The 16,075-nt window shown below is 42.1% G+C and overlaps 1 protein-coding gene across 2 annotated transcripts in view; it reads left to right on the top strand.

Annotated features, from left to right (window-relative positions):
- Positions 1–16,075, top strand: part of maml1 (mastermind-like transcriptional coactivator 1) — a 36,482-nt gene that overhangs the window by 13,730 nt on the left and 6,677 nt on the right. Inside the window, exons 2-3 of one of the 2 annotated variants that reach the window (XM_079838936.1) lie at positions 3,004–4,359; positions 14,978–15,148. In XM_079838936.1, coding sequence (XP_079695062.1) covers positions 3,004–4,359; positions 14,978–15,148 — 1,527 coding nt within the window. The remainder of the gene's footprint in view (positions 1–3,003; positions 4,360–14,977; positions 15,149–16,075) is intronic. The other variant, XM_079838937.1, reaches the window with a different exon arrangement.

Here is a 16,075-nt window from a genome sequence, read left to right as displayed (position 1 = left end):
AACTAACATGAACAAACCATGGATTTATATTAACTAACGTTAACAAAGATTAACAAATGTATTGCTCATGGTTAGTTAATACATTAACTAATGTTAACTAATGACCATTATTCTAAAGTGTTACCAAACAATTTTTTCTTTTTACAGAAATTCTGTTGTGTATTTTAATTTCTGGTAATCAAATAAAATTTAAATAAACCCATTTTTTGGCGAACGAAGTGCTGCACAACAGAGGTTTACTGTTTAAAATTAAAACGCAGAAGAAAATTTGTGATTTATTCCTTTAAAAATAAAGTTTTAATGCTACACAATAATTAAGATGCATATTATTCTTTACAATAGTAATACAACCATACACAATACTAATATATTTCTGTCACCGGTTAAACCAAACCTTTATTTCACATTAGAATATGGAATGGCTTCAGAAAACGTGGAATTGGTGCTCGAAAACTTTGTCGCTTTGTGGTATAACAATAACACAATAGTATACGCACAATATGGCATTTGGCTCGGTCTCCTCTGACTGATACCCGATCCGGCACAAATGGCAATATCGGAGCCGATACCGATGCGGGATATCGGATCGCCACATCCCTATTTATTTTGTGTAGGCCTATCTAGAGCTGATTTGCCTCATATAGGATGCATTGGTTGAGAATGAACACGTGTAAAGCGCGCCGGCGATCAGCTTCAGCATGCGCAGCTCAAACTAATGACTATTACATAACATTACAAAGAGAACAATAGTGTAATAAAACATTGTGAATTATTCGGGTTTAGTTGTCATTTCGTCTCGAGGAAGAGTGCACATTCGTGTCATTTTTTTATATTATGTTTATTTTGTATATATCTGATTAATCTCATATAGGAAGTGTTTCTTTGAGTTAAAGGATTAGTTCACTTCAAAATGAAAGTTCTTCTTTTTTTTGTTGAGGAAAACATTCCAGGATTTTTCTGCTCATAATGGACTTCAATGGGAACCAACGGTTGAAGGTCCAAATCACTGCAGTTTCAGAGGCTCGGACCAATCCCAGACGAGGAATAGAGTCTGATCTAGACAAACCATCGCCACATTTACAACAAAAACACACATTTATATACTTTTAACCTAATTTGCTCATCTCTGCGACGTGCCAGGCATTACGTAAATCACGTATGATGTAGGTAGAAAATGTCTGATGGTTTGTCTAGATCAGACCCTATTCCTCGTCTGGGATCGGCCTCTGCATTGATTCGGACCTTCAACCATTGGTTCCCATTGAAGTCCATACAATTTTCATTTTGAAGTGAACTAATCCGTTAAAGCTGCACTATGTAACCTTTTTTCGGTAAAATATCCAAACCCCACTAGGCCAGTGTTATATATTGTGTTCAGTCGAGTACTTACAATATCCCAAATGTGTCCAACTATTTGTAAACGGTGAGATGCTCTTTTACCCGAGGGACCGGGACGTGTGAGGGCGTGGCCTGTCGATGACATCATATCTGCGCTAGTTTCCGTATTCTGCAGAAACGCTTTCCTCTCACTGCAGTGTGAACAAGTGTCATAGCAGCGGCTGAGAGAACACACAGAGTAACGCCATCCCATCATCAACACACTCAGATGTGTGTAATATGATCAGCAGAGCTGTGTTACCTCACACTCATGAGCGGAAGTGGCGACTGTGGCATAATAAAAGTCCTGCTGCTCGCGAGCCGTGTGTTGTTCAACTCATTAACAATCGCTCTCAGCTCCACAACACTCGTCCTGCTTCTGCTTCGCTACAGTAACGCTAATAATCACATCAACATGATTTATGCCCGAGTCTTTCCCACATTGACTAATTTTACTCTCCCACTAGCCCTTTATTTAGACTAAACCCCTTCTCCTTCATTTGCGGAGGAACATGGCGTTTGCTCACCTGTCCTGCTGTCGCGTATTGCAGTGTTAAGGCTAACAATTAATCGATTAAGTGATTAATTTAAACAGCGATCGATCATGGGACGTTCTTGTTCAAGATCAAGATATTACTGTAAACAACCGTAACGCCACACAGCGTGTGTTTCAGAGCGTGATTCACTCCTAAAGGCTGTAAAACGAGTTCTTAATTACCGTTAATGTACGTGGAACTGCAGCATTCTTGGTCCACCTGACATTTGAACCTATAATAACAAATATTGCACAACACGACATTGCTTTGCTTAAATCCTGCATTTACATTTAAATGACACGCCATATTATGAACATCAGAGTCTCTCGCACTAATCCTCTAATGCTGTCCTCATTACTCAAGACTTAATGTCCATTGACATGTTATTCATGAAGTCGACGCAACACAGGCCATGTGGAGAAGAGGAAGAGTTGCTGTAGTCGATCCAGTGCGAGCACAAATGTCATAAAGCAAGATGACATCATCAGTTATAAGCGTAATTCCACTAAACTATCCCTGTTCTCTCTTCATCAGCAGATATCCTCTGGCTCATCTTACCCCACACCAGCGCTTTAGAGATGATCATGACAGAATATGCTAATCAATGACTGAAGATCATAACTCATAAACTCATCCTCTATCCCTTCAGAAGCGTCCTGTCTCGTTCTACATGCGTGTGTGTGTGTGTGTGTGTGTCCTGTCTCGTTCTACATGTTGTCTCTTCTTCTGGAGTCTCTCCATCATTGACCGACTCCGGTTTGATCAGAAAAGGCTGAACAGTTTCTGATATTATCAGTGTGTGTGTGTGTGTGTGTGTGTGTGTGTGTGTGAGAGGTAATCAGAGCTGCTGACATGACCTCTTGGAGCAGCAGCTCATTTGCATTTAAAGAGACACACACAAAAACAGTGCGTTTTTGTTAACAATGCTATTAAACATGATCTGTGGGGTATTTTGGGATGAAACTTAACACACACTCATCAGAGACTTATCTTGCATCTTGTAAAAAGGGGCATTATAGGACCCCTTTAATGCTGTGAAACTCATATTGCATAATATAATGCCTAATTTGCTTTTGTCTTCTATGTGCAGTTACAGGAGACGGTGAAGCGGAAGTTGGAGAATGCTGGCTCCCCTATTGGCCGTGACCAGGTCAACGGTTTCACCGACGGATACCCGCCCAATAAGAAGGCCTGCGTTGAGGACGCACTGGGGGGGCGTAATGGGGTTTCGAATGGCTCAGTGCCTCCTCTTTCACCCATGGACACTAAACATAACGTGATGGCCAATGGGAACCACAGAGCGGAGCACAACGAAGCGGGTATAACCGATAGCGGTGCGTCGCGTGGCTCAGAGTCCGACTTCCGGCTGAAAGAAATGAAGCAGGAGCCGGTGGACGATATCTTGCCGTGCATACTTCCCTCAGGAGGTGTGACGGGAAGCAACAGCCTCTTCCCTGACCTCAACCTGGACGATCAGGACTGGAGCGAGATCATGGAGGAGTTCAACCGCTCTGTACCCTACGAGGACATCCAGGAGCTGTTCAGCGTCAGCTTTGGTGATCGCAAAGACCCGGAGCTCGCGTCCGCCGGGGCTCAGAGCTTGATCCCGCCCGATCTGGCCAGCGTGAAGACGGAGTTCTCCCCGGCTACGGCTTCCTCCGCCTTCGAGCAGGACTCCTGCAACGGGTCGCCCCAGGTGCGCCCCACCTCATCTGGGCCTCCGCTTCACAACAACTCCCCTGTAACCGCTCCGGCCACATCGCCCGCCCTGCCTGGGCATTCACAACAGCCTGGCAGACAACTCCCAAATCACATGCTGCCCGTGCCACCCAAAGACCTGTCCCCCGCGCAGCAGCTGCAGCAGTTAGCGGCGCGCGAGCAGCAGAGGGCGATATTGCAGAGCCAGCAGCACGTGGTCCAGAAGCCGCCGCCGCCACCACAACCAAAACCTCCACAACCGCAAGCGCCGAAATTCCACCAGCAGCCTAACCACTCTACGCCTTGGCCCCAAAATGCTCCTAGCCAAAGTCAAATGAGTGGGACGTTTGGCCTCGAGAAGCCCACCAGCCCTTCTTTGTACCCGCAAGACTTCCCCAACCCCAAGACCCTGCTCATGCCGAACAAGGGTTCCCCCAAAGCGGGCACTCCAGCCGGGTACATGCAGCCCGGCGGGCACCCCAACATGCTCAGCCACCCGGCCGCGCCCACAGGACCCCTCAACCACCCGCCCAACCCAGCCTCCCAGGCGGCCATGTTGGACTACCGCAACACTACACCCCTGTCCCATTATGAGCCCACAGCGGCAGGTGCACCCAGGGGTCCTCCAAACACGCAGAGCCAGAACAAACAGAGCCAGGCCATCCTGAACCTGATGCGACAGCAACAGATGCAGAAGCAGAGGCCGACCGGCATGACCTTCAGACCAACACACCTCCAGCACGCTCCGGTAAGACCGCCCGAAAACCTCACATCCCTGATGTGGCTCACCCAAACACTCTGTCACTTAGTAGCCTGAGAGATTTATGTCCCTTCAAGTCCAGGTAACCAAAACCTAGAAGGTCATAAAGGTGTTGTGAAAGGGCCAAAGCAATGTGATTCGAGCCTATGCCTTCTGAAGATTAAACCGCGATCAACACGCAGACATGATGGAGCACATCACACATGCTCAAATGTGCTTGCTTGCTTACCAAATGTGACCCCGGAGCACAAAAACTCATTTTAAATTGAAATTTATAGATCATAAATCATCTATAAACAAGCTTTCCATTGATGTGTGGTTTGTTAGGACAATATTTGGCAAATCTGGAATCTGAGGGTGCAAAAACATCTCCTTAAAAGTTGTCCAAATGAAGTCCTTAGCAATGCATATTACTACTAATAATACATTTATGATATATTTACGGTCATAAAGGCATTGTGAAAGTGGTTCTTCGGACAAGTAAATCTGTCATTCACTTGTCCGAGTAAAAAATCAGCTTGTCCGGATTTTTTTGTAAATATTCTCACCAGTGTTCAATCCGCTTTGACATATTTAAATATGCATATTTGTGATATTTTTACCTTTTTATAAAGGGCATTTGTCCATAATCGTATTAAATATAGGCTATGCTTCAGCTTTCATTTTATATTCTTAAATTTGATCAATAAATTAAATTAGAATAAGACACTATAGGCTTTTACCAATCAAATTAAATTATTTACACTGAAAAATTACAACTGCATTAATTAATGTTGAGATTATTTTAAATATTTTTGAATATACAAATAAGAAATGTTGGAAAGATGTAAATAAACCACCAGTAGGTGGCAGCATGTGGCCGTCTGAATGAGCGAGTCATTGAGTCGATTCATTCAAACGCTGAATCATTCACTAACACACACCGTTGCTGTGAGATGTTACGTTTTTGTTATGATATTTGTTTGGAACTATTTTCGCTGCTGAAATAGAACAAAAACAGTCCATATTGGATCTAAAATGTAAGTGATTTCAAACGCCAGTTCCATAAACAATTAATTAACATTAGGTCAGTGTCATTTTCAGTCGTGATGGTATTCAGGAAAACAACACTTTTGTTTGTGTGATGTTGCTTAACTGTATCATATATGTTATACATTTTAACCGTGTATGTTAACGGAGTTTCTTTGTATGAGCGGCGCTCATTTGTTTTCGATTTCAGGACAACAGGACAACCTTTGTTAACGTCAGTTAGTTTTATATTATTATCCACTATCGATCTCCACTTACACTGAATGCAGAATCATTATTGCACTTTGGTGATTCTCTAGTTATTTGTTAGGCTTGCTACGATTGCCGGTGTTACCGGTGTCCAGACTCAACACCGGTTGCATCACTTGCCCACCGTGGCACCGCCCACCGTCTTTTTGATTTTTTTTATAGTAATAAAATAATTTAGTTCAGTTAGAGAACAGACAATACAAATAAAAACTGAATGTATCTGCTTAATAAAGCAGGATCCGACCGTGAGTCTCGGCAGGAGTCATTCATCAGATTTAAGAGTGAGGAGCTGACTGAGATCACGGAAGATTTGGTTTCAAAGCGAAACGCAAAAGCGTTTGTCAGTTGTTGTGTTTTTCATTAAAATGAATAGGCTAATGTACCCACAATTCAAGCAACCCGCAGCCGAATTGGCGCTAATTCAAAACCGAAAGTAAAATGTGCACGGCCGCACAGAGTGCGCATTGTTTACTTTCGCCTGGCTCCGCAGTGCGAGCCTCCGCTACGCTGACTGCGCGCATTTATTTTTGCCGCGCGCACCCTCGCGCTCGTGCGGGCGCGTCGAGTATAAACAAGGGGACGAACTGTTATTCATTCATGGCGTGCATCTCAATCATAGACTGATCAATGCTTGATCAGTGCCCTGACTACTGAACTAGGGAACTGATTGAGACGCGCCCATGGCCTCACAGAGCGCGCATTTACAGACGAGCTGTCATTCACGGTGTTTGAATACGCAACACTGGCGCGTTTTCAGTTCAGAGCGGTCGTGTGCATGTTACTTTCGGTTAGATAGAATTAGTGATTTAAAAGCCTCCGCCGGTGATACCGGTATTACCGGTGTTGTCACACATCAATTAACCGGTGGGAAAATTTCCTCACCGTCACATCCCTATTATTAGTTTATTTTGACGTTTTACTCAGGATACTTGTCTGTCGGGCAGGTAAAATTATTTTTCACTTGCCCCTTCAATGAATCCACTTGTCCCGGACAAGCGTTAATGTCGAGCCCTGCCATGTGATTCGAGCCTATGCCTTCTGAAGATTAAACCGCGATCAACACACAGACATGATGGAGCACATCACACATGCTCAAATGTGCTTGCTTGCTTACCAAATGTGACCCCGGAGCACAAAAACTCATTTTAAATTGAGATTTGTAGATCATAAATCATCTATAAACAAGCTTTCCATTGATGTGTGGTTTGTTAGGACAATATCTGGAATCTGAGGGTGCAAAAACATCTCCTTAAAAGTTGTGCATATTATTATGCATATAATGCATATTACTACTAATAATACATTTATGATATATTTACGGTAGGACATTTACTAAATATCTTCATAGAAAATGATCTTAATATCCTAATGATTTTTGGCATAAAAGACAATAAGGATAATTTTGACCCATACAATTGCCCCAAATATACCCATGACACTTATGATTGGTGTTGAGCTCCAGGGTCACACATGTGATGTGCTCTATATATGTTTATATGTGAATAAATGACTAAATGATTTAATGTTCCACATATAAAGCAGCCGTATCTCTTAGGGCTGGGTAAAAAATATAGATTTCTCGATTTTAATCGATTCTCACTTTTACAAAACAATATCGATTCTTAAATCCCAAGAATCGATTAGTCATCCTGTTTTCAGTTATGAATGAAATAAACATTGTAGCACGCCTCCCATCCAATAAATCGCTATAATCTTTGTGCTTTATTACTATTGATATGAAACAAAGTCTCAGATTTCAAATTACGTCTATTTTTTACGAAATTCAAAAGCATAAATACCGTTTTGGCGCTGTGGTGCGAGATCGCTCTGCTGCAGCTCAGCTCAAGAGAACCGGCAGATGAACAGATCTTCTCTTCCGCCTTAATACCAGTAACAGCGTGAAATAAACATCAATGAGCTTCTGAAAGTGTGTTAAAAGATACAGGACAACTTACCAAAATCCGTATCGTCACATAGAATCGCTCAAGTGTTTTAACCGCAGAAAGACGTCAGTAAAACGGCTTGTAAACAATGTCATGTAACATCACATTTATCTCCATATCCAGTGTCCATAAACTCATTAGTCAGCTAGAAAAATTAACTCTATAGGAGCATTTTGCTAATTATATGCACCACATTACATAGGATATTCATTGTCATTTTTAATGTTCTTCAATATTTAATGCATGTATGAATAAATCTGGCAAGTTTTTTTGACAGCCACCATTTTAAATGTTTATTTCAAAAAACTAATTGGAGTGGAATTATGATTATGTAATTGTAAAATTAATATTATAACTTTAAATTATTATATATATTTTTTTAAATAGTGTCATTTAAGTGTTTGTATACAAATCAGTCAATTTTTAGCTTCAATATTAGTAGGCTAATGTAGTACCAACTGACTCGCATAGTTTACAACATTAGTTCAGAAATTAGTTTTCCTTGAGAAAAATGTCCATGTATTATACCTGATACATATCCAAAATAATCCATATTGAATTGAATCGAAAGCTTGTGAATCGAATCGGGAAATTTGTGTCAATACCCAGCCCTAGTTATCTCTACACAGAAGACTTGGATTAAACCTTCAGTCACATAATATTAATTTTTTGAGGAGTTTATAAGCTTTTTGGATCTTCAAAGTTTTGGTTATCTGGAAAGATTTCATAACTTGTGTTAGTTTTGAAGAATGACATTAGGGAAAGTAAACGATGACAATTTTTGGGTGAACTAACCCTTTAAATAGTGATAGCATGATTCAATGAATGTTGTTCTTGAGGGAGAAATGAAGGGGGAAATCCACTTTATTTTCTAAATGATTAAATGTGTTTTGAAAACTACAAAAAATGCTTACACAACGTTTCACAATGATTTAGAGGAAGCATAAATACAATTCAATAACTGTCCCTAACTTCATATCAAAAATATCATATTTCATTTACACATTGACTTTTTTTTAATACTACTGCCAAATCTCTATATATGTATTTATAACTATATGCCGTTTAGTGTTTGATGATCATGATATTTGATGCTTCTATCACTTGTTTCTGCTTCTTCTTCTTCTCCTGTGTTTTGATCAGATGTGTAATGGCGCCCCCTACCCTATAACAGTCGCTGGGATGTCCTGTCAATGGCAGGAAAGAGTTAATGTGGCACTCGAGTGTGTGCGTATGCTACGGTATGCATGCAGCGCGCGTGTCATTCACAGAAAGGGCTCTTTTGTGTGTAAGAGCTCGTCATGTGACCTCATGTCAGAACTGGTTTCTGCCTTTCATGTGCTGTTGCTGAATGTGACTGTGGTGGAGATGCTTCATCAGGATTAGTGATAATGAGTGGTTATTAACCACTGACACTCACGTGTTCAAGCGGAGCGGCTGCTGTTCTGTCTGTGCGTTACAGATGCAAAGCTTGTAGATTGAGTGTTCACAGTCACTGCTTTTGGGGTTTTAGCCTCCAAAGCGTTAAGATGTCTGAATATCATCGCAATACCAGAGCTCCAGACGAACATCTGAGAGCAGTGACACCATACAGTTCATTTAATCATCAAATTACTGTAGTTTTGTTCATAAGTGCAGCTTCTAATAACAGGAAATGTTAGTTTATTGTAACCGTAACAGTGAAGCTCTGAGCTTGAGTTGATATGCAGATAAATTCACTTTTCTTAACAACAGTAACTCATTATTACAGTGAGAATGTAAATCTTCAGCTCTTATTAATGTGCCGTTGATCTTCTGTAGTCTCACAGCTCCAGTGATTATTACAGCAGCTCTGCTCTTGCTTTCTGGGTAATTCACTCACAATCTGAAGAAACTTTTCTCTTCTTCATGAGACTTCCTACTTTTCTCCAGATATTAAGGAGTGGAAATGTCTCATAAGTCAATAAGAGCTCCTCTGCTGCCATCTACTGGTTATAGTGGACATTTCATGTGTTTTTAACATAAGTGCTTGTTTGACACCATGTCCTACACCTTTTAAACGTAAACATAATTCAAAATAACATTAAAATTGGGTAATATTTAGAGCTTTGAAGTGCAGGAAAAATTGCTTGAGTTTCACTCAAAAGATTTGATACGAATAATGACAACATTCAAAAACACATTTTAACATCGGACTTGCGAGAGGCAAAGTCGGACTTGCGAGAGGCAAAGTCGGACTTGCGAGAGGCAAAGTCGGACTTGCGAGAGGCAAAGTCGGACTTGCGAGAGGCAAAGTCGGACTTGCGAGAGGCAAAGTCGGACTTGCGGACTAGTCGATTAAACGTTGGCGCTGCTGCTGCTAGACAACTTGGAAAATACTACTCGTTTACTTTTTTATTTGGCACATTTAAGGTTTTGCTTTTATATATTATTTTTAAAAAGGTTATGTTTAAATTAGCGTTGTGTTAATGTTATATCTTGAAATTAATATATTTTTCTGAAAGTGTATATCTGCAGCAAATCAAAATCATCTAATTTGCCCTCCGGTTGTGCATGCGTTGGTTTTCTCTGGCGCTCAGATGAAGCTCCACTCGGGCGAGGGAGGACTGTGAAAGCGTACACACAACTTTTCCGTTTTCTTCCATGTCATGTCTAACTAGTGTAACGATTAAGTGTGCTTAGGCTTGTGACACTGCCAGGGTTAGACTAGTCGTTGCACACATCCATACTAAACAGCCTTTCACTTTCAGCACCCACTACTAGGGCTGGGCAAAAAAAATAGATTTTTCGATTTATCGTTTTTTTTAAAACGAGGTCGATTCAAAATCTATTCTCAAAGGCCAAGAATAAAAAAAAATTCCCCCATATTTATTTCGAAAACATTGAACATAAAATTTACGTAAATCTAATTACTAGTCTTCTCTGCTTGATGTCAGCCTCTTATTGGCCTTGCGCGATGTTACAAAGGAGCGCATGTATGAACGCGCCTGTCAATCATATATTCAGTGCCGCTTCCGCTGCATTGACGTTTGCAATGCTGAGGTAAAATGCTACAAATCTGCAGAAATATTTAATGAGACTTCACCCAGACGGTGCAACACCAGAGCAGCCGAGCACACAACCGCTAAAAATATATCACATGCATGTGAACGCTTGCCTTGCATTATGATCATTTTATTAAACTTGAACGTTCACTTAAAGGGTTAGTTCACCCAAAAATGAAAATTCTGTCATTAATTCCTCATCCTCATGTGGTTGGACACCCGTCAACCGAGTGACTCTACAATAATTTTACGAAGCGACGACAATAGTTTTTGTGCGCAAAAAAAAATCTAAATAACGCCTTTATCCAGCTTGTTCTTGTCTTCCGTGTGTGCCTCCACGACGCATGCGCGAGAATATGAGCAGATCCGGCGTTCGGGAATCCATGAAATGCCACTTTAACCCCATTTTGAGAACTACGCCGAGACCTAAAGCACGATCAATGTAGATCAACAGCTGAGACACGCGCGTCTTCCTCTGCTCGTAAACAAATCTCTTCTGGGTCATGTGTCCGAACGCCGGATCTGCTCATATTCTCACGCATGCGTCGTGGAGACACACACGGAAGTCGAGAACAAGCTGGATAAAGGCGTTATTTAGATTTTTTTTTTTGCGCACAAAAACTATTGTCGTCGCATCGTAAGATTATTGTAGAGTCACTGTGGTGAGATGGACTTTGTAACGATGTTTTTAGTGCCTTTTATGGGTCTTGTGAGTGTAAATGTACTGAATGCCAATGGAGGCCGATCTGAAGCCTTTCTCAGCATCAGCTTTACACTAAAATATCTTCATTTGTGTCTGAAGATGAACGGAGCAAATGTCCCGCGCCTCCCCTCACTCGCACCAGCTCAGAGACTCACTCTGCTCCATTACCTGCTGTGGGCTGCTTTCTTCATCCACTTTGTGCTTGACTAATATTTTATTTTCAAACGGTTAAATTGCTATACTGGTAATGAGATGACTTGTCATAATGTATGATTAAGAGCTCATTCTGTAAAGTCGTAATTGCGAGATGGAAAGTTGGAATTGTCAGGTGGAAAGTCGGAATTGTCAGGTGGAAAGTCGGAATTGTCAGGTGGAAAGTCGGAATTGTCAGGTGGAAAGTCGGAATTGCAAGACAGAAAGTCGGAATTGTCAGATGGAAAGATGAAAAGTTAGAAATGCGAGTGAGAAAATCAGAATTGCGAGATGGAAAGTTGGAATTGTCAGATGGAAAGTTAGAAATGCGAGTCAAAGTCGGAATTACGAGATAGAAAGTTGGAATTGTCAGATGGAAAGTTGGAATTGTCAGGTGGAAAGTCGGAATTGCAAGACAGAAAGTCGGAATTGTCAGATGGAAAGATGAAAAGTTAGAAATGCGAGTGAGAAAATCAGAATTGCGAGATGGAAAGTCGGAATTGTCAGATGGAAAGTTGGAAAGTCGGAATTGTCAGATGGAAAGTTGGAATTGTCAGATGGAAAGTTGGAAAGTCGGAATTGTCAGATGGAAAGTCGGAATTGTCAGATGGAAAGTTGGAAAGTCGGAATTGTCAGATGGAAAGTTGGAAAGTCGGAATTGTCAGATAGAAAGTTGGAATTGTCAGATGGAAAGTTGGAAAGTCGGAATTGTCAGATGGAAAGTCGGAATTGTCAGATGGAAAGTCGGAATTGTCAGATGGAAAGTCGGAATTGTCAGATGGAAAGTCGGAATTGTCAGATGGAAAGTCGGAATTGTCAGATGGAAAGTTGGAAAGTCGGAATTGTCAGATGGAAAGTTGGAAAGTCGGAATTGTCAGATGGAAAGTCGGAATTGTCAGATGGAAAGTTGGAAAGTCGGAATTGTCAGATGGAAAGTCGGAATTGTCAGATGGAAAGTCGGAATTGTCAGGTGGAAAGTCGGAATTGTCAGGTGGAAAGTCGGAATTGCAAGACAGAAAGTTGGAAAGTCGGAATTGTCAGATGGAAAGTTGGAAAGTCGGAATTGTCAGATGGAAAGTCGGAATTGTCAGATGGAAAGTCGGAATTGTCAGATGGAATGATGGAAAGTCGCGAGACGTAAAGGTGGAATTGTGAGACGTAAAGTCGGAATTGTCAGATGGAAAGATGGAAAGTCGCGAGACGTAAAGTCGGAATTGCGAGACGGAAAGTCGGAAATGTGAGTCAAAGTCAGAATTACGAGATAGAAAATCGGAATTGTCAGATGGAAAGCTAGAAATGCGAGTCAAAGTCGGAATTACAAGATGGAAAGTCGGAATTGTCAGATGGAAAGATGTCCTGGAAGGGCGGGGCTTGAGTGTGTCTGAGGGGAATTGATTGGATGGTGGTGGTTTGCTATTGGTGGATCTCATGTGAGTGACAGGTGGCCCCGCCCTCATCATCAGAGAACAGATGAAGTTTTTCAGATTATTAGACAAATTCATTTAAAACAATGATGTGATTTTTTTTATTTTTTTTATAGTTACTTGGAGAAACTGAATTTTAGCAATATTCACAGTCCTCAGCAAAATAATATATAGAGTGTGTGTGTGTGTGTCTGGCAGTGGGCCTCATGCGCCCTGGGGTTGATCAGTTTGTCTGGGTCAGGCAGCTGGTTGCTAAGGAGCAGACAGCCATTCACACACACACACACACACACACACACACACACACACACACACACACACACACACACACACTGTGGTGGGTGCTGAGAGAGAGAGAGAGGGGACGACAAAGCGTTCTTTCATGCGTGTGTCCCTCTGCCCGTCTGGCCCTGGTCCTGCAGTTTTCCCAGATCTGCCCCTCCTCCAGCGCTCCTGTTTAAATATAGACTTCCACTGTTCCGCTTTCACTCCTCATATCACGCTTCAGCCACTTATCAACTCCCAAAACCTGCCCGCGTCTCCCTCAGATAACACCGCTTGATGCCGTCACTGACCTCGAAATACCTCTGCTGTGAGTGTGTGTGTGTGTGAGGGCGGCTGCCAGCTCTGGCGTCGCTCATTTATTTTTAACCCTCCTTGGCCACCGTCTCTAGTCCAGCGGTCGCCTCCCGATCGGTTGGGTTGGAGAGCTGTGATTGGAGGAGGAGGATCTCCCCAAACTGAGTCCCAGTTATTCCCACTGACTCTGTGAAGTGTAAGACATGCTGTGGATAATATTTCCCACCCAGATCCTCATCATCCTCTAGTGTTGATGGGCATTGCACTGCCCTCTAGTGGCCATTCATTCCCTCTGGATTGTAAAGGAGCTTCTCCTGTAAAGTCAGCATGTTTGATAAGTCTCGGACCCAAACCCGTGCTGGTCTTAAATTTGGGTTTTGGGCTCCACATGGACCTGGTTTACTGTAGAGATGGGATGTGGTCTCCTCCTAATATAGCTGATCCTGGAGCTGTGTTGATCTGTGTCCACTTGAGTTGGGATCGGGTCGGATGTTTAGCAGGAGTGATCCGGATCGTTCAGTGTGACTGGAGCTTCCTGTCTCTGGGTCAACACCAGCGCCGGTGGAAACTCCTCATCCGCTACCAGCCTGAGGAAACACACACACACACACACACACACTCCCCTGGTGTAGCTATATCATGACTGTTGTTTTGATGATGTGTGATCTGACATTGAGTATGTCCCTCACACCTATAGAGCACGCACACACACACACACACACACACACACAGAGAAATGTAGTCCAGTAGGTTACACTAGTGCACTTGAGCATTTAGTGTGCACACTTACACTGCGTGATTTACTCTATTAAATACATTCATAAAGCCTCAATATTCAAGATCAGGTCAGAAGCACCTCCGTCTTTATATTTATATCATTTAATATAGTTCATCAAGATCACCCGCAGAGTGCCTTTATTCTCCAGATATCAGCACGATTACAAATGGATTGAGTTTTGTATAAAATCAAAGTTAAAATTACGCGAGTTATATTATTTCACCAATAAAAATCGTTCCAATCAAAGCCACAGGACAGTTTGAGTCTCTGAGCGACACACGGCGGTGTTTCATCACTGAATGAACGAATCGGTTGAGTGAATGATTCAATGACTCGCTCATTAAGAGAGTCAAATGCTTTGTTCCTGAATGAATCAGCCGTTTGAATTAATCGTTTGAGTGAATGATTCAATGACTCACTCATTTAGAGAGTCAAATGCTTTGTTCCTGAATGAGTCAGCCGTTTATATGAATCGTTTGAGTGAATGATTCAATGACTCACTCATTTAGAGAGTCAAATGCTTCATTCCTGAATGAATCAGCTGTTTGAATGAATCAGTTGAATCTCAATGACTCGCTCATTAAGAGAGTCAAATGCTTCGTTCCTAAATAAGTCAGCTGTTTGAATTAATCGTTTGTCTCTCTGTCTCTGTCTCTCTCTCTCTCTCGCTCTCTGTCTCTCTCTAGGATTCGGGGCCCTACCCCTCCAGTGCTCATGTTCCTGGCCCCGGGAACACCATGACCCCGCAGCCCTCAGCGAACCACAGTAACACGGCCTACATGAAGCAGCAGCAGCAGATGCAGATGATGAGCCAGCAGCAGAAGCAGTTCCTCCAGAGGCAGATGATGGCCGAGCAGGTGCTTTGCTCTTAAACACTGCCAGCTGTAGTAAAATAACACACCTGTGTGTCTTCAGCGATGTGCAGACACACCAAACATGATTCAGACACGGATATAGACGGTTTTCAACCGTAGAGAAGTAGAAGAAGAATATCTGAAGTTGTTTTCCGCAGATGAACGAAGGTCTAATGGTGCGTTCACACCGGACGCGATTCGCGCGAGTGATTTACATGTTAAGTCAATGCAGAGACGCGAAATGGCATTCTGCGGCGCGATTCGCGCGATTGAGGCGGCGTGAAGGACGCAAATTGAGCGTTTTGAACGCGCAAATCGCTCAAGTTGAAAAATCTGAACTTTGGCGGATATTTCGCGCCGCGCTAACCAATCATGAGCTTGCTCTAGTAGTGACAACAATTAGGAGAAAATCTATATATTAATATCTGGTTCAGACAATATGATTATCACTGTGATAACATTAAATGACATGAAACACAACACAGTCTCTTTTTGTTAAATGCAAGTTTATGTTTGATCAATAATACAAAAGTATCAGTAATGTATAACAAGCTATACATGAAATAAAGCAAACAATGCAGTCAAACATCCAAAGTCAGCGCTTGTAGGCTAACGTTACAACTACAACGTACAGTTATAGCCTAAAAATATAAAGTAATGAAACTTCTCTTTGCCCTTAGCCTAAACGATTTGCCAGGGAACAAATTATAGATCCATGAGAGCAAAGGTCGGCCGTTACAAGACGAATTATAGCTCGAGACGCCACAGAGACATCAGAGCAGCGGCAGAAGGACTGGCTGAGGAAAGGTTGCCCTCGCCGGAGTTAATGAGCACCGCTGATCCACTGGAGCTCACAACTCTGAAAACGCCAGATAAAATGTTCAAATAGGAGCTCTTTATATAAATAAACCACAGATTTGAGCTTTAAAC

The sequence above is a fragment of the Gobio gobio genome (genome assembly GCF_949357685.1).
Source record: "Gobio gobio genome assembly, chromosome: 16".
Taxonomy (NCBI): domain Eukaryota; kingdom Metazoa; phylum Chordata; class Actinopteri; order Cypriniformes; family Gobionidae; genus Gobio; species Gobio gobio.
The sequence above is the reverse complement of the archived record's forward strand: the minus strand, read 5'-3'. Positions and strand labels throughout refer to the sequence as shown.